The sequence below is a fragment of the Centroberyx affinis genome, unplaced genomic scaffold (assembly GCF_046629955.1).
Source record: "Centroberyx affinis isolate AG114_WGS23_722 - 3 ecotype Tasmania unplaced genomic scaffold, CSIRO-AGI_Caff_v1 ptg000131l_1, whole genome shotgun sequence".
Lineage (NCBI taxonomy): Eukaryota > Metazoa > Chordata > Actinopteri > Beryciformes > Berycidae > Centroberyx > Centroberyx affinis.
Genome location: NW_027278831.1, coordinates 60,025 through 84,803, shown reverse-complemented (window position 1 = coordinate 84,803; position 24,779 = coordinate 60,025). Strand labels below are relative to the sequence as shown.

General features: G+C 39.4%; 1 protein-coding gene across 2 annotated transcripts in view; it reads left to right on the top strand.

Moving 5' to 3' along the window:
- The first annotated feature begins 3,940 nt into the window (after positions 1-3,940).
- Positions 3,941-24,779, top strand: part of sppl3 (signal peptide peptidase 3) — a 32,330-nt gene continuing 11,491 nt past the window's right edge. Inside the window, exons 1-3 of one of the 2 annotated variants that reach the window (XM_071530320.1) lie at positions 3,941-4,391; positions 22,944-23,021; positions 24,633-24,724. In XM_071530320.1, coding sequence (XP_071386421.1) covers positions 4,366-4,391; positions 22,944-23,021; positions 24,633-24,724 — 196 coding nt within the window. In that variant the 5' untranslated portion in view covers positions 3,941-4,365. Of the gene's footprint in view, positions 4,392-22,943; positions 23,022-24,632; positions 24,743-24,779 lie in introns of both variants that reach the window. The other variant, XM_071530319.1, reaches the window with a different exon arrangement.

Sequence of the window (24,779 nt, the reverse complement as noted above, 5' to 3'; positions counted from 1 at the left end):
ATGCTGAAGTGTTGTCAGGTCAGTCTAATTGCCACACCAATGTGCCAAATCACAGTTAGATAATAGAAGGATAGTTGGAGAAAGCTGAAGAAATAACAGTAAAAAGAAAAGTAATGTGGCATAATGAGCTCCATTCTTCAACTTAAGATGGCTGAGAGAGCAATCTATTTTGTGATAAATATAGCTGAGTCTTCATTATCCTGGACAATAAATACGACAGTGAAATGTGTGTGTAGCTATGAGACATGAGATAGAGAGCATTGCCAAGGATGTCATGCCTGAGAACAGTTGTTCAATCACAGTTGTGGTATACAGGCGTAAAAAGTGTCTAAGCACTCCCCCTGTTGACCTACTTAACATCCAGCAGCAAAGGATTTAAAATTAGTTTAGTGTATACATTATACTGATTTCAGTTAAAAGACAGAAACTGGGCTCCAGTCTTTAGAAAATCATCCCACCACAGTCACCTTCCCCACATTTTCTTGGTTGAGACTTTACAAGTCCTCATTGAAAAATTCTACCTAAGTAGAAGTATTAAAGTGTTTGATATTATGATTAAAGTAAAATCACATGTTTTGATATAATGTCATAATATTCTGTTGTTTGTAAGGCTTCCATCTTCAATGCATTTACACTTGCTGTGTTTGCTTTCCCTGGCTTTTACCTGCTCATTACATTTTGCAAGCAAAACCTTTTACACCAAAGCAAATGCTTTGGTATAAAAGTATAAAAGTATAAATTTCCCTACATGGAAATAGGCCTACCTGGATAAAGTAGGCTATAGAAATACTTACTACACCACCCTCCACGACAGGCTGTGTTTGTCGTCCCCCTCCCCCCACCGGTTTGAGACCATTTCCGCACCATTTTCAAAGTCTAGGCTGACATCTAGCGGACAAAACTATGTACTACGCCATTAAGAAGGAACATTTTGTATTTGCACAGCTTGCTCAGCTTTAAAATAACATCAGTTCAATATCAAATGGGGATGAAGTTCAGCAGGTGTGCCAGACAAACAGTGACATAGACCAAATGCTAAATGAAATTTGAATATGAAAAACATATCTTATTAAAAGCTATAGAACAGTATTAAAATGCAACATCATATTGTATTGTTTATACCACATGTAGGTTGATGTACTGTAGGCTATATGGTACTCATATATTTACTTACTGATGGCTATGCCCCACTGCAAATCAAATAGCTTTGTGCTTAGTGAACAGGCAAATAACACATCTACAACTTTTATTATCTTTAGTTACATTGTACACAACACCACTTTGTAGCCTATATAGGTAACATCAGCATTAGTGCAACAACAAAAAAATTTATTTTGTAAGAATTATCTAAAAGGATGGATGCCTGCGCACTGTCTTCACTTGCTAATAGATTATATAAAACAGCAACATTTCGGTCTACAGTGTGTGGGTGTCCATCCCAGATATGCACAGTATCTTTAACTTGTTTTAGGCTTGTAAGCATTACAATCCAGTAACCCGATACACAGCCTGGGAACTTGGTTGGACTGCTCTCTGATTTCCTAATTGTAACACAAGAAAGGGGGTACTCCATCTCTACCATCCAACTTGCTGAAACACTTGGAGCACATTGTCTAAAATATTCATCCTGCCAGCAATCAAGAGTTTCATGCCAGTCCTTACACTAACCCTTAACATAGCTATTAAACGCTCCTTATGCACTAATCTCATTCATTCTTCAGGAGTTGCTGAGATCCAGATTGGAAAATATGGTTTTCAAGCGGGCACCTTCAATCTTCAGAGTTTCATGGATTTGAGTCTATCACCTGATGTTTAAACAAACAGTGATTTCTTATTTGCCACTTCAGGCCCTCTGTATCTGCCTCTGCTTCTCCTTGATTGCACTGGGATCCAGCTGGCGTTTCCACTGACAGCCACAGTGAATATTCCTCCCAGACATCTCTGATGTTCGTCTGATGCTCTTTTGTGAACTGTTGCTCCAAAGCCAGTTGTCGGCTGTGACTTCTGAGAACCTGAATGAAGACCTTTAAGTCACAGATATACCCAATACAAGCCATCGTTCTCCTCAGAGGTTCTGGTGTAGCTCATAAAAAATACACCACTTCACCATCGTAATGGCCACTAAATTACATAATTCTGGGTTTTTTGCCATATTTGAAAGTGTTTGCCAGATTAGTCCAGAGTAGCTGGGCCCTCAGTGAGGTTTGTGCAAGTACAGTAGATGGATTATTGCGCACCTGCTCCTGAAATACTTAAATCACAGAACATCTAGCTTTTCAGTGGCCTGACTGACTGAGCATTGCTGACAGTGGGCAGCAGGTAATTTATGAGTCCACTTCCCAGTCTGGGTAAGCTCAGAGTGATGGACACTGCTGACACAGCATCAGTTGACTTTAGTGTCATTAATGCTGTGACCCTGTCTTGATGTGAAAAGCCATCTCTCCAGCTGGAGTCCATACAATTTTGAGGGGGGGGGGGGTATTATTTTGCAAACTGACCCCTAAACTATAAGTGTAAATTACAGAATGGCCATCTTTTCACTAGCAGAAGGTTGAATTGTTTCTAATGTACAGCAGATAACGGAAGCTTTGCATCACAGGGTCTGAGCTCAGGTTAATGGATACTCAGATAACCTTAGTTGCCCTCGATTTCATAAGGCTGTTGAAGGATACTGTTCCTGTCTCAAGATATGTGATTGTGTTGCCTAGAACAGATTGTGTGTAATCTGTAAGAAAAGCAGCTCTTTGCAGACTTTGGTAATCCCCTCACTCCTTGGGGAGAGGGAATCCCCTTGACCCCTTTCTAAACCCTAATGCCTTTTCTATCTGCAGGAAAGGCACTGTCTTGTCACCCATCAGCTACAGCCCAATAGGGAGGTTTTCTATTGTCAAGCATGGTTACTCATTCAATTGGACTTGACCTAATCATATCAAAGTGTGAAATTCATGACCAAGACCTTGCCTCAGTGATCAATGCTCAAATTTAACAACGGAGATGGTGGAAAGGGAAAACAATGATTTCCTTCTCTTTTTCTCTGTGATTTATAGTTAATCAGGCGGGGCATTAAAAGCTTTGCAATGCTATGGCCCCAGACCAGCATACTGGCCAAGAGATGAGACTGGTGTAGATACAATGTTGGTCAATTTACAAGAGGATAAACCAGCGTCATTACAGATTTAACAATTTCCACTTCCATTGTGTTTTTTTTTTTTTTTTTTTGTTTTGTTTTTTTATTGTTTCAGTGAATTTTTAGAGGGTTTGCTAGTATTTGTTTGGTTTTCATTTAGTTTTAGGTTTCATTGAAAAACCTAAGTGATTTGAACTGAAAGCCTACCTGTTTTGTGCAGCCTACTCTACAGACAGAAAATTGTCTTTGGATGGCCATATGGTTGATGTGGGCCTATTAATTTCCACAGAATGATTTATCCATCCTTCTCACAGTTGGCTGTGACAGTGGTCAAAAGAATATTATTGAAAATAATTCAGGTTCTTTTTTTTCCCAGTTTGGTTACAGTGTTTCATTAACCTTAGTCATCATTTTTATTCCAGTTCACAAAAATATTTTTCATGCCTATTCTTCATCTCGGTTTTAGTAAATTGGCAGAACCTTAGAGCCTGATAGTGATTTGTTGTGAGGTTTATTCTTCTAATATCATTGTATTTATAATCATGTTTCGTAATTACATATTGATTCACGAGGCAGTAAAATTAATTATTCCTATTTATTTTATACCGTGTACTGCATTTTATAATCGACGTAATGCTTATGATTGACAAATGCTTCAGTTGTAGGTGTATGTGATAGGCTGCAATGCTATCAACTGAAGAGAAACCGTTGCAAGCATTTTCAGTGCACAAAAGCATTTCAGTGCACGTCCTACTTGTAAACCTCTACAGCAGGGCGATTTTGCGCGTCCCCGTGACTCTCGCCATAGAAAACAAAGCTGAACGTCTTCCATAACAGCTAGGGGTGCAGACTTCAGGAATATCCGAATTTAGACTGGATACATCACTCTGAATATGGATTTACAGTGGGTGTAGCATCGTTGGAGACCGAGCCTCCTTGGCTAGGGTGACGGCAGGACATTAGCGAAACCGACGAAAATAACATTAGTTTTTTTCTCGGGGTGCTTTGTCTTGGCCACCGAACGATAGCAAACCATCATTGCCATTTCGATTGCAAGATATTCAGCTAGTGATTACTAGCTGGGGCTGGGATGTATCACCATGTTGTCATCTAAAAGTGACTACTAGGACGCCTGATTTTGAAGAAAAGACAGAAAACGTCTCCGAGGTCCCAACGGGTTGTCACTGGGACCTGAATCTGTGTTAGCCACAGTCGCGGAACCCACTGTTTTCGGCGATATGGCGGAGCAGGGCTACTCATCTTGGTGAGTGCGTACAGGAATCGCGCTACCAACTAACTAGTAGCAATCTAGCTGCTGCTACTGGCAAGTCTGTTTGAGACAAACCGATGAATCGTGTTTCTGTCAATTCTCATAAATACTGTGATCTGCACGCTGATGTTCTCTGATACATTTGCCAATGTCCAGAGAGCAAAATATTACTCATCCAAGTATTTTCCTGCAGCTCTGATATTGCTAACAGCTAACTTGAGCTGGCTAGCTAGCAGCGGCTAATCAAACCCACCAGCTGATGGTGTGCTATCCAGCTTCGGCCAATTCCAATGGTGCCATTGTGAGCAAATGCTAAGGGGCTAGCTAGCTAACGGTTTGATAAGCTCACTAGGTTAGCTAGTAGGTGAATGACTTTCTCTTTCGCTAATATATTAGTGCGTGCCTGCCGAAAATTCTAATATTGTTCAATAAATATAATGTTATATGTCGACGTATCAACGTCAAAAGATTACAGTATACCAACAAATTAGCTGATTAGTTAGCATTCGTCGTCGACCAACTGCACACAATAACAAAGGTTCTGTCGTAGAGCTAGGTTAGCTAGCTGGCAGCGCAATCATGTCTCAAATGCCAGTTTCAGGGTAAGCTTGCCATTGTGACACGCGACTGGTTGTGATAAACCATCTCTGCAGAAGTGTGCGGTGTACGTATTAAAGCCAGGTTACAGTTTAATTGCAGTACGAGCTGGTAGGCTACATTGAACGTAGCCAATGATTCTATTCATTGAACTGTATTGTCCCCGTGTATGAAAATGCCCTGACTTTGTTTAGGCCTAAGTCACCATAGCTAAATTATGTTTGTTTGGGCCCTGCAACATGTATGGTGTTTGTAAGGAGTTGAAATATTATTTTTTGAACCACATCTTCTTGTGTAAGAATAGCCTAAATTAGTGACACTCCAGGTGGAGTCCAGGTTTACTGAAGGGTATGGGGTCCCCAGTAATGCTGAGTATTAGTAGCCTAGTTTTGGCTTATTCTGTGATTTTGTCACGATCTTTTTTTGAGTTTCCAAGGAAATGCCTGTCTTGTAGTCCTCTCACATGCATCACTTGCCTATCAATTTAAGGTTCTGAGAGTGAACCCCTGGATTAAATGAAGCCTTACCCAGGTATTAAGATACTGCTAACCACCATGTCTTTAGTTGGGTAATTTTCTTTATTCTGTTACTGGAAGGGCTATTGGTCATTCTAGAAGGTAACATATTCTAATAAGCTGTCCTATTTGGGTAATACATTTTAGGGGAAATGGTTCTAAGGATAAGCCTAATCGCTGCAGACGTCCCAGTCTATTGTAAAAATAATACTTCTTATCTAGATAGATAATTAACGTTTATTAAATGTTTATCCATGATAAAAATCCATCCAGGATATTGACATAGGAGGTCAATTAGCCTTAACATTTAGAATTTGACCTACATGCTATTTGGTAAAGTAAAAACTGTTGTAACCCCCATAATACTTAGGGATATTCAGGATGTAGATAATGACAGACATTTTATCAGGGAAGCCAAGCTGCCAGTGTTTATAAAAAGTTTAAGTCCCACTTCAAATTAGCCTGCTGTGTGAGGTTTGGAAATGATTATTATTATTTTTTTCTTTCAGATTGCTACTTTAACATTTGATGAGATCACACGACTCCTGAGTATTTCTTTAGCAGAGTTTGAGCCGGGATGATTTTGGGGAGGGTCTACTTTTCCAAAGGGCCAATGCGTTTTCTACAGTGGTCAATAGAAAACGATTATCTGGCGACTGCTTCTTACACGCTGATGAATGTGTCGCCTGTTGAAGTATAATAGTGGTTGAGATTAATTAATTTATTTTCTACAATAGGTGATTAAATAATCTGTATGAAGAGTTTAGTTCAAATCCTCCCTATCACATTTTGGTTTGCCATTAGTCACTGTTGAAGAGTTTAGGACCATCTTAAATTATGAACTTAATTCTCCTCTTTTTTTTTTTTACCCAGAAGGGCTATGCTTGAAACCCAAAGCAGAGTTGGCCTGAACTGAAGATGAAATTCACAACATCACACAACATGAGAACTTACTTATAGGTTTTTCATTGCGATTAGTATGCATGGACTACTGCGGTATAGTCAAGTAAATCTTTTTGTGATTATAATACAGAAAAACTCACATTTTATAATAAAGCACACTCTTGTATGAGCAGTGCTTCTATGATTATATATTATGTTTTCTAGCTGAGTAAGCCTAGGCGACCCCTTTCAGCCCTGTAGTGAACCAGTGGCTAATAAGTAAGCCTCAGCTAGCTCTGTTTAGCCCTGTGGTAGACAACTGGCTAATGTACAGTATCAAAGATATCCTGTTTGGTAACTGCAATTCATAGTTTGCTAGAAATCTGTGCCACTGTCGGTGACCTTTGCTAGATAGCTAACTTCCAATAGCTGTCACCGCTGTGTTCTGTTACCCAGCACATCTGTCAGTCAAGGCAATAGCGGATTGCTCTTACATGTTATGGAAAAATTTACTGGTTTTATATTGTTTTCTCTCACTTGGTCTCTCTCTCTTTCACAGAGTTTAACAGCTTGACAAAGCTCGTACCACACAACTAAAAACTTTTCAACCAATCACACCTTACAATCAGTGTAACAGTGGTGATCAATGCTACTTACGCGCATACGTAGATACACACAGTATCGGAGAGAGCATATGCCTAAATTCAGAGTACTTGTTATTCTGACCCATGTATCTGATATGTGCCACTTGTCTATGTACAGGTACGTGCCACTTGTATGAATATTTTTTCCACTTTTCCTAGACAATCTGACAACCAATGTCAATTGCTACACTTGGTTGTACCAGCTTGAGAAAGCATTTAATTGGTAATCAGGAGTGGACAATATAACAATCTTTCATCATCACCGGTTAAAATTTTGTCACAATTTGCCTTTACAGGCAGATTACACCGACTACAATGAAACCTTACAATTGCATTGTTCAACATCTCACAGCCAAAGGGACCGACCTATGCTGCCTTAAAGTGCTCTTGGCATTATCATGATTATGTGGCGAGTGCGCATGAATGACAAACATTTTTTAGTATGACTGAGAAAGTCAGGACTAGTTTGATACCCAAATTGCCAAGGTGTGACGGTTAGGGGGCGGAGAGCATGGAAGCCATGTCAACAAGTGGTGTAACTTATTATTTGGCATTCGATGTCAATAATTAGTACTGTTGTATGTTTCTATTTTCAGTCTTTGTTTAACTTGTAATTGTCATGCATTTACGTATTCACTTGAAGGCAGCATCAGACATCCCACTGATTGAGATGCTGTAGTTCGTCCCATTTGCCTCAATTAAATCCATGTCGGGTATGTGCACTTCTCCACCCACAGTGAAATATAAACTCTCCTAAACATTGAGAGAAAGGTTTGGAAAGCTTGACCACCTACATTAGATCTTTTGCCTCTCTCCTCCCACTATATGCAGTCACAGACTGGCTGGGTTGGTAAACATGAATGTGCTGTGTGCATTTTACTGACATTACATTACCTGATTTTTGGGTATGGAAGTTCACATTTTCAAATGGTTAGCTCTCGCTGCAATTTGGAGCAACAAACGTGAAGTGACCGAGTGCATTTTAAGTTATTTGAGAGAAGCACATAGAAAAAGTAAGAAAACACTGGCAAGAGGTGACAGATGCTGTAATGTTGTACCGTGCAAATGATGGTTCAGTTAAATGATGGAGCATTTGAAAATTTAAGTTTCAATAGATTTCTCTAGTGGGTGAACCTCATTATTGAATGCCCTGCTGCAAACCTTTTTCTGAAACTGGTATTTCCACAAGCGGTCTTTGAATGCAGCAACAAAATATCAGACCAACTTGAAGATGTAACTACAATGTTTTGCCACGACAAGCAATTTATAGTGTATTGGTATTTAAGAGCCCTGATTGAGTCTTCATTAAAGAGTAACTAAACACCAAACCAAATGGTAAAAAGCATGCTGCTGATTTGCTATCTGCCATTGGTCGATCTTTAGTGCCAGGTGATGTCACCTTCAGTAGCATGCTTTTTACCATTAGATGTTAGGCTTTACACAGTTTTGGGTTTGGGGTTTAGTTACTATTTAAAATAGGTCTGAAAACCTACTGACCAATCCTGATTGTCTTTGTAAAATGATTCTTTTACTTGTAGCAACATTAGCCTTACAGAAGCAAAGTGAAAGAAATCACAATGCATCATATCTGAAAATATTACAAAAAATATATTTTGTCCATATAGCCTGCCCCTGCTGGCTTTGTGCTTTCGCCTTCTCGGTTATCAGAAGGAAACCAAATTATCCCCAATCTGTTTCCTTTGCAGAACTTATCATTACAGTGCCAGACACTACATTTTTACGTTTGCCACTATATGGAGAGCTTCTATGTTGGTTTGTCCATAAGGAGGAACCTTTTGGGTGAGAATTTTCATAGACTTCCATTCCATTGGTTGATCAGGCATGTTGTCATCAGTTTAGCCTAGATGTTGGAATTATTGGAAATTGTGAATGTACAATTGATATTAGGTTTGATACGTTAAGCTGTTACTGGTCAGCTTCACAGACAAAACAGGTAGTGAGCTTGAAATGAGCACTGAGGTAGTTTTCACTTGTTTAGTCATTGTATTATCACTATTGTAGGGTTCTCAACTTGACAGTCTCTGACAAGTGAAAAACAAAAATACATGATTCACAGTTGTTCACATTTGAATTAGGTCAGGTAGGATTGTGGAGTATGCATGGTTGGAGTAAAATTACATTACGGCTTTTAAAACTCCCATCTGTTAACACCAAAACTACCATGGTAGTACAGTGTTATAACCAAGAGAATCACTGAACAATATATTTAATTCTTGCATTGACTTAAAGGATAAGTTCATCTCAGTTCATTGATCTTGGACCTGTATATAATTTGTCTCTTACATACCTGTCTTACTTGGACCTACAGAGAATATTAGCTCCCATTGCTAGCCTCTTGCTGCTAATAAGTAAATGGGTTATGTCAATATATTTCCAAAAAAGCAATTTGCAGGCTCCATAGGGAAATTTAGAGTAAACTGAAAAGTTGCAAAGCACATAAATTAAAATTTGCCGTGATTTCATGATGCATTTCCGTCATCATGCACATTTTCATTTTAAACAGGAAATCACAATTTTTTATCTGCTACAGAATGCTGCGCTGTAAAAGTGCGCCACTTTCCGTGTGATCTAGAGTTTTGTGGAAGGTCAGGTCAGATTGTAAACAATTGCCGGGTAGAGTTTGTGAGAAGACTATCCACTGGGTGGAATGGTAGTAGTGGTGCTGCTGCTTTCCGGGCTGTGGATATCAAGACGATGGTTGGTCACCATATCGTTTTGATAGCCTGGATTTTTTGGAGATATTCTGATATGCCCCATAGGACTGCTTGTTAGCAGCAAGAGGCTAGCAGTAGAGCTCACCATTTCAACTGACAGCTTACACAGGAGCCAATAGTCTTTGTGGCTTCAAGTATTACAGGTATGTAAGAGACAAATTATATATAGGTCCAACATCGATGAATGAGTGTTGCATGGGCGTGGCCAGTGGTGAGCTTGCTAGTGGCTATCAAGTGCAAGGAAGTCATTCATAGCAACAACAGTCATGGTGGAAGGCAGTAAGAAACAGCAACATGTGCATCAGACAAGACCCCCCAAGATCCCTGAATATCGGCATTGCTTTTTTTAATGCAAATTTAATTGCAAAAAACTCTGATGTTCAGTAACACGCATTGATCACTGTTCTTCAGCGTAGGGCTGCACAATGTGGGGAAAATACGCAATGTGCAATACTATTGTAGGCTGTTTGCAATGGCGATATGAAGCTTGCCTAAATGGCTATCCTTCCATGGGTCTGACTCGCCGGGCTATGGGGAGATGAGCGGATATGTTGTTGAAAAGTTTTTCAGAGTAGCCTTTTTTATCCTTGGAATTGGATCTGTTTACGTTGTCGACTTGACAAGGCGACTAGGCGTACAGTCTGACGCTAGGTGACACACGTGTTACCATAATGTACAATGTAGATGCACACTACATTTTTTACACTTTTTTGATATTGCATTCCTTTGCGATGTGTTCATTGTGGAAATTCATTTCGCAACGAACTTCAGTGTCATCCATGGACTCAAATATATAGGCTAGCTATTCTCAATCTCTGTGAGCATGGCTGTCCAGTAATCCGTACATATGCACCCGCAGTCAAAATTAGCCTGTGCCTCTCAAGCCCCTCCATCTGTCCCAGTGACGCCTACCCCCAGGCTAGCAGCGTTAGCTTGTTCTTGACTCCTTTGCAAAATTTCCTCAGCACTGTATTGTGGTGCATACAAATATGGATGAAGCGTTGACTTTGATAAAATGTGGTAATGTGTGAAAATTGTTGTCGTTCATTATATATTTTCGACGGGGACATTCCCCTCTGCAGCCATAGTTACCTCAGCTTTTGGAAATAAGCAGAGCAGGAGCTAACTGGCTAATATGCTAGCCTTCAACAACAACAGATATTCTAAGTCTTTGTGCACTCTCCTAACAAACCAGCTCGTCCTTGAGAGGGGGAGGCATGGAGGCCACAGAGAGCCATTCCGTAATAGTTGAAATTTTCAAAATTACCATGCTAGGATTCGCAACATAATTTTAATTTAGCAACTCCTGAAACCCAGACTTTAGAAAATGAAAATACCCGAGCAGAGTTGGTTCTTCCAAACGGAAGCACTGACACTCCTATGGTCGCCTAAAAAACGATGGCATTAGATGTATGTTGTTTTGTGGTGTTGCTTTCCTTTATTAGAATATCCCTGAAAATGACAAGTTTGAAAAACGTGTTAATTGTGGTGGCCTTGTGCACCATGACTATAAGTTGGTGTTATTTTAGCCAGCCATGTGTTGGCTAGTTGGTTAAATTAGTTTAAGATTGCTAATATGGTAGCTGGGAACCTTGAAAGAAGAAAATCAAACAAAATATTGGTCAGAAGCTGGTATTGTTTGCCTACTGCATGAAGATTTTTTTATATAGCTGCTCACATATAAAAGGAATATAAAAGGAAATTATTAAAGAAAGGCAACACTACAAAACAACATAGGCCTACATCTTATTTAGTAGGTTTATAAGCAAGCATAGGAGTGTCGTGCCTCCATTTGGAAATACCAACTCCGGATTTGCTATGTTATAATTGTGTCAAGAATCCTAGCGCGGTGATTTTTGAAAACTACAATTGTTGGGGGATGGCTCTCTGTACATTTCTGAAAACTGAGTATCTAAGCAATTTGTTACTCCTGGTTTCTCCCCACTCCGTTTCTAAAAAAATATTGGTGCACAATGTAATGGAATATACAGGCATGGTTAAGCATGTTTATGTTTGTTAACTCTCCTGGTGTTACCTTCCTGTAAGGACAGTTTTAAGGCATTGAAAGAGTGTAAGAAAGCGTCATGTAAGAAAGCGTTATGTGGATTATTCACTTGGCATATGACTAATAAGTGTTAATCGTGTTGTAAAATAGGCCTGTTTACTAAGTTGTAAGTAGTGACTAGTGTGTAGCTCTTGCTGCATTTGATGTTCAACATTTTGTTAAGGAGAATCTGTTCTGGGTAGTCATTTTTATTCTTTTAATTGTACCAATCACTGTCCCTTATTCCCCCTTTGTTCTTCTGTAACAGATTCTATGATTGTTGACACAACTAATGCTGCTGTGCTCTAGAGCCTACATTGACTTATACGATTCTTTGGAGACACAATAGTCTAAGCCTCCTATTGGACAGTATGCACTGTAATGAATTTACAAGGTTGTATGGATTGTGAAGCTAAGCCGCTCAGCCATGCGGTCTAAGAACAGTGCGGTCAGAGAAATTTGACAAAATTATTGGACCTTGGCCTTATTAGCTGCGACCAGGTTGCTCTGTTTGTCTGTCCCAAAATTTTCAATTTTTTTTTATCAGATTTTCAATTGATCCCACATTCGCACTGACTTGATTGATGGATTCTAGAACTCGGGAGAGAGTTATATGGATTGGTAATGTCATTTAAGCTCCTCACCCTTTCCTGATTGGCTGTATTGATCCTGAAGTCGCATTGACGTGTGATTAGGGTTGTCACGATACTAGAATTTCTAACTTCGATACAATACCCAGGCAAATATCGATATGCAATACCATTTTCGATACCACAGGGGGAAAAAATGAATTTTCAATCTTTTTTTTTAAATATTGTTTTCATGTTAAAATATAATTTTAACACGGTCAAGCCTTCTGACCGGGCCCAGACAATGCATCTGAAAACCGGACAGTCCGGTCGAAAACCGGGCATCTGGCAAACCTACTTGATAACGTTAGCTAGCTCTGTAGCTAACGTTTGGTTTGCTAGCTAAACTAAAACGGATGATGTGCAGGGTACATTAATGTTTATGATAAATGTTTAAGGTGCTTCGCCAAGTTTGGCGTGTTACCCCCCTTCGTCGGCAACACTCTGTAGCATTGTTTGCTGCCTGAGGCAACAACCCAGCTGACTGCTACTAGTGAGAGGAGAGGCTGTGGGCAGCGGTGCAGGGTGTGTGTGTGTGTGTGTGTGTGTGTGTGTGTGTGTGTGGCTAGTGGAAGCAGAGAAATAATATGTTTGATTTTTCATTAAGAGAAAGCACTGCTGGTATCGATACTGTTGCAAATGAGTATTGTATCCGTTTCAAATTTTTAGTATCGATACTTATCGAAGTATCGATACTTTTGACAACCCTACGTGTGATCATCTATATGTATTGATCCCAATGTCGCATTTACATGAGTGACAGTTTGTTGGACTCAGGAGTGTAATCCCCAGAAAAGCCCCTCCCCCATTCCCGATTGGCTTTATTCTGATCATCTTTATCTATTGATCCACAATTCACATGTTTAATCGCTTATATCTGTTGGACCCAAAGTTGCACTGGCATGAGTGACAGCTTTTCGGTTTGTGTAGATTAGATGTCATATATTTTCCTAATTGGCACTTTATTGTCTATATCTATTGATCCCAAAGTTGCACTGATAAGCATGACTAAATTCTCTGTGGGTTTTTTTTCTGGACAAAAGAGTAAAGCTCTGACAGCTTATCAGGAAACATGCCTCAAACACAAGCCCAATACACATGGCACATCAGAAGAGCAATACAGAGGAGGTGTGGTTGTTTTCATAGAGCTAAATAAGTTGCAGCTTATCACAAATTACATGCATGCTCCTAGAGGGTGTAGCCCATCATATCACAATGGGGTCAAAAATTAATCAAAATTTTCAATTGGAGACCCATTGGCAACTCCACACATTGGTTACTCTGGGTTGGAGTAAATCATAAAACTAGAGAAATTAATAAATTGCTGTTAACCATATGCTAGGGCTCCACAAGTCCATCAGTTTTGAGGTATGCATGTCTGTATGAGGACAGACCTGAGTGAGATATTTTTGGCTACTCTCTCAACCAGCCACTTGTCACAGGGGCAACATTTGAAAAATCAAGTCTTCATTGTTGCCTGGTGACCTAGGCCTTAGTGGTCAAGTCATGCATGCGATTGGCTTGATGGAGGACGGTATTGGAATTGTGTTATTGAAAACCTAGTCTGTCAGTGAACAAGGACGTCTTATGGCACTTTGGGCTGCCATCCAGCCCTCAACAGTCCGGGATTGTATTTTGTTTTTAAATGTTCCATTCATCTATCTCACCCATGTTCTACAGGCTTCTGTGCACAGAATTCAGAGGAACCAGTTCGATACTAGAATATGAATTAGGTCTACGCTAGATAAAACTAGCTGTCTATCTGCTTGCTATGTTGACAGTGAGTCAGTGACATCATTAGTGTCTAGGTTTCAGCAAGAAGAACTCAATCACTTGCTTAACTTAATCACTTTTGAAAACACTTATAATTTTTTTTAGCACCTTTTGCTTGACCAAATGTAGGCCTAAGCCAAACTGTATGTTAGACAGTTAAGCTGTTTAAGGTAACACACGCAAAGGAGAGACACCTGCATGAATGGTGTCCCATATTTAGAAAGATTGGGTATGCTTTTTAGAAGGTGTTTACTATGGCCTAGATCTGTTGGGTCAAGGATACACAGCCCCATTGTATTTTGATATATCTGTAAAGATGATGCCTGCCGAGTCTGTTTTTCAGTCATTAGGAGAAGGCCCATATTGGACACACAGGACCAGCCACAGCTAGGACATGAAGCATTGTCCTGGTGTCCTGTTTCAACAGTGAACTACATGTTACCCCTCCCCTCTTAGACACCCTCTAGTCATTCCTGTATTACTGAATGAATTAAAGAGACAGGAAATTCTCGCTTTTTATCCTCAACACCCCAGTGAAACCTGTGAATTCCTGTGTCAGAGGTGCGCTAGAATGAAAAGCGATTGAAAGAGCTAAATCCTTTTATGCTAAGTCTGTTTCTCTCTCTGTACCTGAAACAAAACTAGTAATGCAGACCAGCCAAAAGCAGCCCAGTGATAGTCAGAACTGAAACAGTACTACTGACTGTGTCCCAGCAGAAAACGACAGATTTTAGATGTGGGGCCTGATATTTTTGCTGGCTACTCTACACATACAAATATCCCTTCTGAGTAATTTTCCAACTGGATCAACCTGTGTCACAAATGGGTCTGAGTCAGTGGGTGTCCAGGGTAAATTGAATTTTATCTGAACTTTGTTGAAAGGGTAAATTTGTGACCAAAGCAAAATCCATTACACCATGGCTCCTGTCCATGTTATGGTGGTGATAATGTGTTATCCTCTGAGTTCATGCTCAGTAGCCAGGGTTTTCAATATATTGAGATAAATTAACAGCCACACAAGTAGGCTACACTTTTCTTATATATATTTTGGGTGCTATGATATACTCAGCTGGCTTTCAAACCTGGCATTTCTCATCAATGTAGTTCCCAAAAAAAAGATTTTAGTGAATTTAGATGTTGATGAACCATAATTCGTTGTCCCTATGACACAGCGCGCAATGTACTCCTGTGAGTTGTGCTGGCAGTGCCAACCGAACTGAAGTTTGAAATGCAGCCTACGTGATATTGGAAAAATAAGCTGATTTATAATTAGCTGTATGTTACATTTGCTTCGCAAAATTAGCAATAATCAAATGGGAGTATAATCGCCAGCTAATGTTGCAGTAGCACGTTAGTCAATGCTAGCCTCATTAGCTTATAGTTAATAGAGTAATATAATTTATTGCCTGATAAATAGAAATATGATACTGAGATTACTAAATGAAATTCGAATAAAAATGCAGCCACAATATATCCTAATTAAATATACACACAACTGAAAAACAACATCAAGACAATCATTGCTTGAACAGTTGAATAGAGGTAAACTGCCAACCAGTGGGAAACACTAGCTAATAGATTGTAGTATTAGAGCTGTTGTGTGCCCCCTAATACTTTGTGGTGTAATTTGGGAAGCTAAAATGCAGACTAAGTGCAGCTTTAACGCCAGCTGACAGGTTGAGCGGTGATGACGAAGATAAACTGTTATTTGGGTGATGGGTCCTCTTAACCCCAGACCACATTCCACACCCATGGCTGGAGAGCTAAACGAGAGACGGGTCAGGACTAGGGGTCAGATCTGCACCTCTCAACTGAAGACGGCACTTCACAATGCCAGTCTTGTCTTTGCCCCAGAAAAAGGCCTGCATTATAAGGTCGCACGTAAGGTCTAGGCTATGTCAAGGCCCCAGATCACTGATATGGGAGCATTTGGTTTTTAGAAGCACTGTCAGTCTGCAAACTAGAAGCCTGAATACACACTTAATTGTCTGGGGGAAAATTGTGTTCGCTTTAGGTTGAAATTGAGGATTGATTAGCTAGAAAGATGTGCTAATGTTATAGCCTCTGTTATCAGAACGCCTGGCAGAATCAGTTTGTTTGACTGATTAACAGACTAAAGACAGAGCTACTGAGTAAGCGCTTTTAAGGTCAAACACATCCCTCAAAGCACTCCTCCCTCCTCAAGACAGTTCAATTTCTCTTTCATAGACCAGAAGGCTTATTGTGTAAGTCTTAAGTTACTGTGACTCATCTCCAACCTCAGTCTTTAAAGCAGTGTTTTATTTTGAAATGCATGGATACTCTTGAGGGCAACTGTGAGCAGAGGACTTTTCATTATGTTGTCCAAGTTCCTCTAAATTTTGACTAGGCTATCTCAAACACTCTGATAAAACTTACAAGTAGTCTGGAAGAATGTAGGCCTAGGCTAAGAGGTAGCTAGATTCTCAGGGAAAATTCAGTCGGTCAAATGTTTGCATCTTTCACTGACCTTATTTTCCACGTCTGTATGTTAGGTAAGTGCAGTCCATTGTGTGTGTTCCTTAAATTTAAAGGAATATTTCACCCATTCTGTCATCATCTACTCACCCTCATGCCAGTTGAAACACAGGTAAAATTTGTCCATATAACACACAGGGAGGTTGCCAGCACAACTCCATAGCAGCTTTCTCCAAAACAACTGAAGTCAGTGGGGACCAGTTCTTCGGAGTTCCAAAAAGACCTACAGTATATTTACACCATAATTTAGTGCAAATCTTAACTACGGCTGATTGATTTGCAACAAATAATGGTGTATAGGTCTTTCTATTCACAGTGTGATTGTTTGGCTGTTTTTGTTTTGGAACTCTAAAGAACAGGTCCCCATTGACTTCAGTTGTTTTGGAGAAGGCTGCTACCAAGTTGTGCTGGCAGCCTCCCTGTGTGTTATATGGACTAACAAATTTCACCTGTGTTTCATTTGGCATGAGGGTGAGTAGATGATGACAGAATTTTCATTTTTGGGTGAACTGTTCCTTTAAAGCTGCAACTGGAAGAATTTGAAACTTGATGACGCCCTGAGTCCCTTAGTGGTAGTGTTTAACATCAGTTTCCAAAAGGCGACTCACCACTTGTCCCCCCTCTGCACACTGCAGAGAGAAGACAAATAACTATACAGAAGAGCTGATGTGAAACTGCCACAATGCAAACTGAGCAGTTTTGCGTAACAGTTGTGGAATTCATTAAGTTTGCCCAATGCTAACTAAACAGCACACTCTTACCTCATACTGAGTGATGCTCAATCGCCTAGTGTGTGTATCACAATGTGTGTTTGTAACTGCGGTGGATAATCTATGCAACTACAGATTTGGAATTTATTTATAAGTGTGGGCAATGCTAAGAAAACATTTTGGCTAGCAAACTACTAAGATACCGAAAGACAGAGAACCTACCTGAGTGTAGCAGTAGAGTGGATGTTGTGGTTATCCTGATTATTCCAGTGCTGTAGTTGACACAGGGCCACAGCACTAATGGAGAATGCAATATTTGTGCACCAAGGTAAAAACTATAAACAAATTATCGTTTCATTTATTGTTAACGAGGTAAATGTGATAATATTGTGACATGGCTTTCAGACTGAGCAGGTTGCCTTGACAAGGCTTGGCTTTGTTGTAATTGATGCCTATTGTGAAACTATGGGTCAGTCTCTGTTGTCTTTTTTTTCTTTTTGCTCGGCTCCTGACTTTGCTGGCCTTTTGTGCGAGGACATACATTACAAATAGGGATGGGCATTTTCAAATTTTTCACAATTATTTTTGAATAGTGACCTGAATTTTATAGTAAAATCAAAAAGTGTAAATTGACATTTTTTATATGTAGTCACACCAGTATCTTGGAACGTAGCAATGTGTCATAGAGGCCTAATCAAATTTGAAAGAAACAAACAAATCACAACCCTACCTTGCCAGGTTTGGGAACTGAGGCCCCGTTCCATTGCAGACCGGTTCCAATGTCTCTAGAACCGACCAGATCAAAACACGTTTGCCTTATCAATTCTCATTACCAATTCCCAGTTTTCTCCCTGCTCTTTTTTTTAACTGCAACAAAATTTGCAATTCTCAATTCACTATCGAATTGTTTCACTCGCCATTCTTCCCTTGTCTGCTGTGTGTGAGTGACTGTGAGGCCTAGTAATCTTGGGGGAGCAGTGTGTGTTCAGTTGTCTGCAACACAGGAGCTGAAGAGAATGGCAGCGTTAGAAAGAAGAGATTGAAAGTGTGGCTACACTTCAATAAAGAGTCTAGTTTGTCCTCTGTCACTATGCTGCTATGCACTTAAGTAACTGCTCCCTTTCCACAGAGAACTGAACTGAACACACTCCCCCTAAACTCACAAGTCACGTCACAACCGCTCAGCCACCTGCATACACAGCATACAGTTTTATGATGTTTGTATAGTTTTGGAGTTGTGGGTATTGAGTGATATGATAAAACATCATGGTATGAGCAGGTCATTTATCTTATTCTTTCTCATTTGCGATTAGTAGCAGAATTTAAATCAATTCAGACTTAATATTTTCGGGGTGCGATAAAGGTAATATAAGGGGACTGATGAAGATTTGTTGTTAAGCAGGAATTGACATTGAGAAAATCTTATCAATTCCCAATGCAGGTGTTAGCTCACCAAAATAAATGGGATGGAAATAAGCTTGTGCACACCTTAATGGTTATCTTTCTATCTTCCATTTTGGTATATGATATGCAATAATGTGCAAAGGAAGTCATTCTGTTTGCTTTGACAAGTCAAACAGACTACCAGTAGTTACATGCAGAGAAAAGGCAATGCAAAAGTCATTGTTTGCTTTTATGAAATAAATAACTTGAGATATTGCTTACTTACTGACATAGCCAATTATCATCAGTTTAGTTTATAGTGATATTATGGTGTTAGCCATAGCTACTTAAATGCAGAGAAAAGGGAAGTGCAAAATGCAGGGGAAAAGTCATGTTTGGCAATGGCATGAAGGGGGAGAGTTATTTGTATTGCCAAGTCAAACTCATCGATGGTCATGAATGACACCAGTAGTTGGATACAGTGAAAAGGGCAATGCAAAATCATGGTTTGTGGTTTATCTTACTTGATAACATAGCCAGATATCAACTTGTTTGACAGAGCTTGCTGATAATACACTGTTAAGGTTAGGCCTAGCTGAAGTTTTAGCAATGTACTTGACTCACACAACGTGATGCTCTCAGATATGCTTCTCATTATTCACAATACTGCTTTTGGCCACAGATGGGGCAGTTGGACACTGTTCACTATTACTCTGGCATCACTGAAAGTGAAGTCATTAATAATAGATTGTTTTGTTTGTTTGTTTTAGTATTTTTCTGTCAAAGCAGTGGTATTCTTTTGTTGAGGCGGCCCACCTTGACTATATAGCACTGTGGGAAACCCTGCCTTACTATGTATGGGTCTAGTTCTTGTGAAGGAAAACAAGCATATCTACATGTTCTGGGGTGATACACGTACAGAGTCTGTTAACCACTATAAAATACTCCCTCAGTGGGCACAGAGGTTGCAGGAAAGGCAAGGTACTGTTTGGTAAGGACATTAAGTCTCTGGAAACGCTTCTTGTTCCTCTGCCGCCGTTGGAGTGGATTTTGCTTGGGTGAGATGCACGTCTCCTTTCAGTCAAGCTCCGTCTTGTTTTGCTCTGCAGCCGTAGCGCAGTTAGTCTGCAAAAAGAGTGTTAATTGCTGTGGTGCTTTCAGCTTCCGGAGTCTCAATGACACTGTCATACAAATCAGTCAGTTTCTACCCAACTAACCATGTCACCCACACCACTGATCAAAATCATTAGCCATTATTATTTCAAAATGGGTCGTTAACCTGTGTATTTTTGTCAGGACTTTGCTTTTTATGTAAAGTTAATTAAGTTGAAGTGAGGGCTATATGGACAAAATCAAATATCACAATATTTTTGACCAAATACCTCGATATCGATATTGCAACAATAATGTAGGGATGACTATTGGTGCTTTCACAAAATATTTACACAATGAGATTTTTGATAAATAATCATCAGTAATGTGGATATAATGACTAAGTGGGTAAAGGCAAATAATAGAACAGCTAGAACAGTCTGGTAAGTTCAGAAAATGACATCACTTTACTGTAATGCAGCCTTTAAAACCAGGAAAAGACACTTATGCCATATCACGATATTACGATATCCAAAATCTAAGACGATATCTAGTCTCATATCACGATATCGATATAATATCGATATATTGCCCAGCCCTAGTTGAAGTTAATAAGTTGATTAATAATTGAAGTATTTATTGTGTATTATCCATCCATTCGACTTCTGACTTCTGGATGTCAGAAGTCGATTTGTACATCCATTTTGGGTAATAGAGGATTTGACTACTTGCACCCAGCCCTAATTACAATCCACTTGTAGATTCAGAAGCTTATTGTAAGTTGGTAGGAAGTTGTGTGCTCAAGATAAAATATACAGTGTTAAAAATGTAGTCATACAAACCTAGATGTGCAGAGCAATATGCAAATTCAAAAAGTAGGCTAATGTTTGAAACGGAAATAGCAGTAAAGAGTGATGTTTTCTGTCAAAAAAATTTTTTGTGAAATCACATCCCCGGCAGAGATGTTGCATGACCGCTGATTTGTACTAGGCAAGATATTATTTTAAGTAGTCAACAAAACACACAGGAACTCAAAGAGGTGGTGATAAAATCACATGTCACTGAGTTTGTCAGAGAGAAAAGTCAACAGGTAAACTATCTTTACTTGCCTGAGAACGGGATACTAAGACAAATTCAACACACTTAAAGAATCCCAAGGGCACAGTTTGTTGCCCTTGGGAGTTGCTGATATTGAGGCTCAGAAAGTCATTTTTTTATGTTCATAAAGCAATTTGCAGTTGATGCACTGAGGATGCCAGAATACTGTCCCTTTCATTTCAATCATGACTAACAAATCTCAGGTCTGACCTGGCATACTGTCTCCATTGTGAAAGTAGCTGCAGCTCAAAACTTGATTCCAAGGACTGAGGAACTTGCATCAAAGAAAAGGTGTCAGGTGTGCAGTGGGAGCAAAGAGGCCAGAAAACAATCTCTAGAGGGCTAAATCTAAGCACCATGTAGCCATTCATCTGTCATATTTAGGCCTGTGAGGCAAACTACGTATTAGTTTTATGGGACCAATAGAAACATGGTCAAGAAATTCAATCATTTTTTTAACTTATAAGTAGGGCTGGAAGATTGACAAAAAATCAAGACTAATTGTAATAATTTGACAGAATATTGTAATGCGATTTAAACTGCGATTAATAGTTTTTCCATACAGTTTTTTTAGAACTCTAAAATTGTTTAGGCTAAAGAAAATTGATATTGTTGGGGGAAAAAATAGATGCCAGTGTGCAGGATTTGCTGAGTTTTAGTATGATGAAAGGTTTTCACCAATATTGCACTTGATTCATGGACCAAAGATTACTCAGAGCACTAAAATACCTTGTTTATTAGGCCATTTTGGATGCTCCGCTCATAAGCAATTACTTGCAGCCTCTGCTATTTGAAAATTGCAGAAGTTCATATTGCAATTGCATTTTTTTTTTACTTAATTGTTCAGCTCTACTTCTAAGATATATTATTTTGCTTAACTAGATGCCATACACAGTCATTTATATGCCACGTTGTTTAGGGCTCTATTTTAAGTAGCTTTAATAGCTTTACAGCCCTAGAAACAAATTTAGTTTCCTGCAAACCATGGTGTTATCTGTTGTGTCTGGTTTGGCACATGCCTCACCGTGTCCTCTCTTCTCTCCCAAGTCCAATATAGCTCCATGGTTACTAGTCAGAACTATAGTATCCTCTAATATTTAAGTGAAACAACTTGTCTGTTTGCGTAAAACACCATTCCCACCTTTTGAAAGGCAATCACTGAGGCCTGCCAAGTGTAACGTTAACATACTGAATTATGAAAATGCGTTTGATCTGAAAGACCACAGGAAAACTGATCACATCAGATGAGGATACCACCCAACCAATAAGTGTGTTTGACTCATTGCGTGCGGCATGCCCACACCAATGGAGACCTTGTAATAAACCAGGGCCATAGAGACAAAAAATAAGATCGTTTTATCATGATTTCTAATATTAAGTCACAAACAGGTGAAAAAAAGATGCAAAAAAAGATGCAACACGATGCAACACTTACCAAGAGTGCTAGTCAGAGAGCCAACAAACCAGTCAAGGCAGAAGAAAGGAGGAGGTAGCAGATTAGTGAGGGTCAGAATGTTAAATGCATTAAGTTGCAGCGCTTCTGCTGCAGATAGTCTGCAATTCTTCCTGTTTGTCAGTGTGCTCACTGAGCTCCTAGGACATTTACAAGTTTCCTGTGCCTCCTTGGAGTCTTTTCAGAATTTAATTTGTGTCTTTAAAGCCAACTTTACATTCCAGCTGCTCTGTCCTTGGATGTTTAGGGTAGAGCCAATTTGTAACGTATTTTTGTAGAAAGGCTTAAACATGATGTTGTCACAATTCATCAGTGTATTGTCAGTATGATGACAGTTATGGAAACTGGCTATTCATTTTCTGGATATGTAGCAGAAATATTTTGTTTGCAGTTATATGAAACTGTTTACTCAGTTATTTTACTTGGTTTGATAACGTGGCATAGGCCTTTGTGCTAAGAGTTTTGTGTTTATAATTCCCTCTTTCCCTTCTTCAGGGCGTACTCCCTAGTTGACTCCAGCCAGGTGTCCACCTTCCTCATCTCCATCCTTCTCATCGTCTATGGCAGCTTCAGGTGAGTGTCATCAGCCCTGCCCAGATAATCACATAACATGATAAGAGGGTAATGGACAGCAATGACTATTGCAAAGCATGTCTTGTTCTTCTTAAAACTTCCAAATTGGGTCACAGGTCTGTCTCTTGTGGGGCCCCAAATAACAAAAGTGGAAGTATGTTTTAATAAGCTTGGGTCCTAGGGTCAGACTAAATTTTCTCAATTTGGGTCCCAGGCTGCAGGAATTTAAGGCCTAAAGAAAAGACCTTTTGTTGTGTCTATGTTGCAGAAAATTACAAATGTGCACATTTACCACACAGTTTGTAAATGTACACATTCCCTAAGGTAAATCTTGTAAATGTGTACATTTCCTGGTCAATGTAAGTGGAAAACACTAGTCACAGTAGCACAAGGCCTCTCACAGTCCTTGAGTGCCCTGATGTTGCATATCTGTAACACAATGGTTGCGCATTGTGTGCACTGTCCAAAGCTAATGTTCTGCACCTGAGGGTCTTTTGATGAATTTAAGCAGATTAGGATATCGACCAAAAAGTATTCATTGCTTTATTATCAGGTATTTGGCCTCAGGGAATTAGATTCCTTAAAATCACCGGCCTAATTGAGAGACAAGTTTTACATGTCCATATCTTTTTACACATGGATGAAAATGAGTTACTAGTGCATGCATTATTGGACTAAAATATAAAATCAATTAGGTATCAGTTTCTTGGCCAAACTACATCTAGATGAATACATGGGCTCTCAGCACAGCAATGTCTCATCTGCCTAGCAAAGAGGCACATATGCCAACGCATGCCAATATGGCGGAAAAAAAGCCTCAGATGGGCTCCGTCCTCACTCCATGATGTGGGTCAGCCAGGAGGGCGTTCATGAAAACTTACTAAACGCTAAGGCGGGGTCTGCATTTGCCAATTAGTGTTACATTAATGATTCTCCCATGCCTCACAGATCAGTTTATTACAGAGGCCAATCGGAAAAGATAAATTACCCACAACAGAACATAGTGACAGGACTGTGAGAGAGCCAAAAGTTACTGTCACAAGTGTTTTCCACACACATTAACTTGGAAATGTACACATTTACAAGATTTACCTTGGGAAAAGTTACATTTACTGGTGCAAAATGTGTATATTTACAGGTAAATGGTAAATATACCATTTTACTGCATTTGCTGTAACATATACATAAGGGAAGAGAGTGATTAAAGCACTATTTGGTTAATTTCTGGGTGATTTACTAGTCTACATGAAATCAATGTTGATTAAACTTCAACATAAAATTGGCTCAGCTAAACACTGTATTTCTGTGAGTCATCAATGTAAACACTCATCATTCCCACACAGATTTTATTTTATTTTTATTAAACTTACTGTTTGTGCAGGGGTTGTGTGATTTTGACAAGAGCCAGTATTTTGAAGTGTGTTTCCATTTGTATTCAATTAGATGGTTAAATAAGTGTGAATTAATTGGCAATGAAATTAGTCTAAATTCCCATGTCTAGTATACAACTCCTCACCTCTATCAACAATCTAGATGCTTGCTATTTTCTGATTACTGATGCCAACACTCTCTCCTGCTCTTCCCTCCTCCCTCCTGTCCACCCTCATGCAGATCATTAAACATGGATTGTGAGAACCAGGAGAAGGATAAAGATGGAAACCCCTCGACAGCAGGGTCCTTCAATAACAGCAACACAAACAACAGTGAGTGTTACACATATGGTGAGATATTTTCTTTGATTTACAATTCATCGTGGAC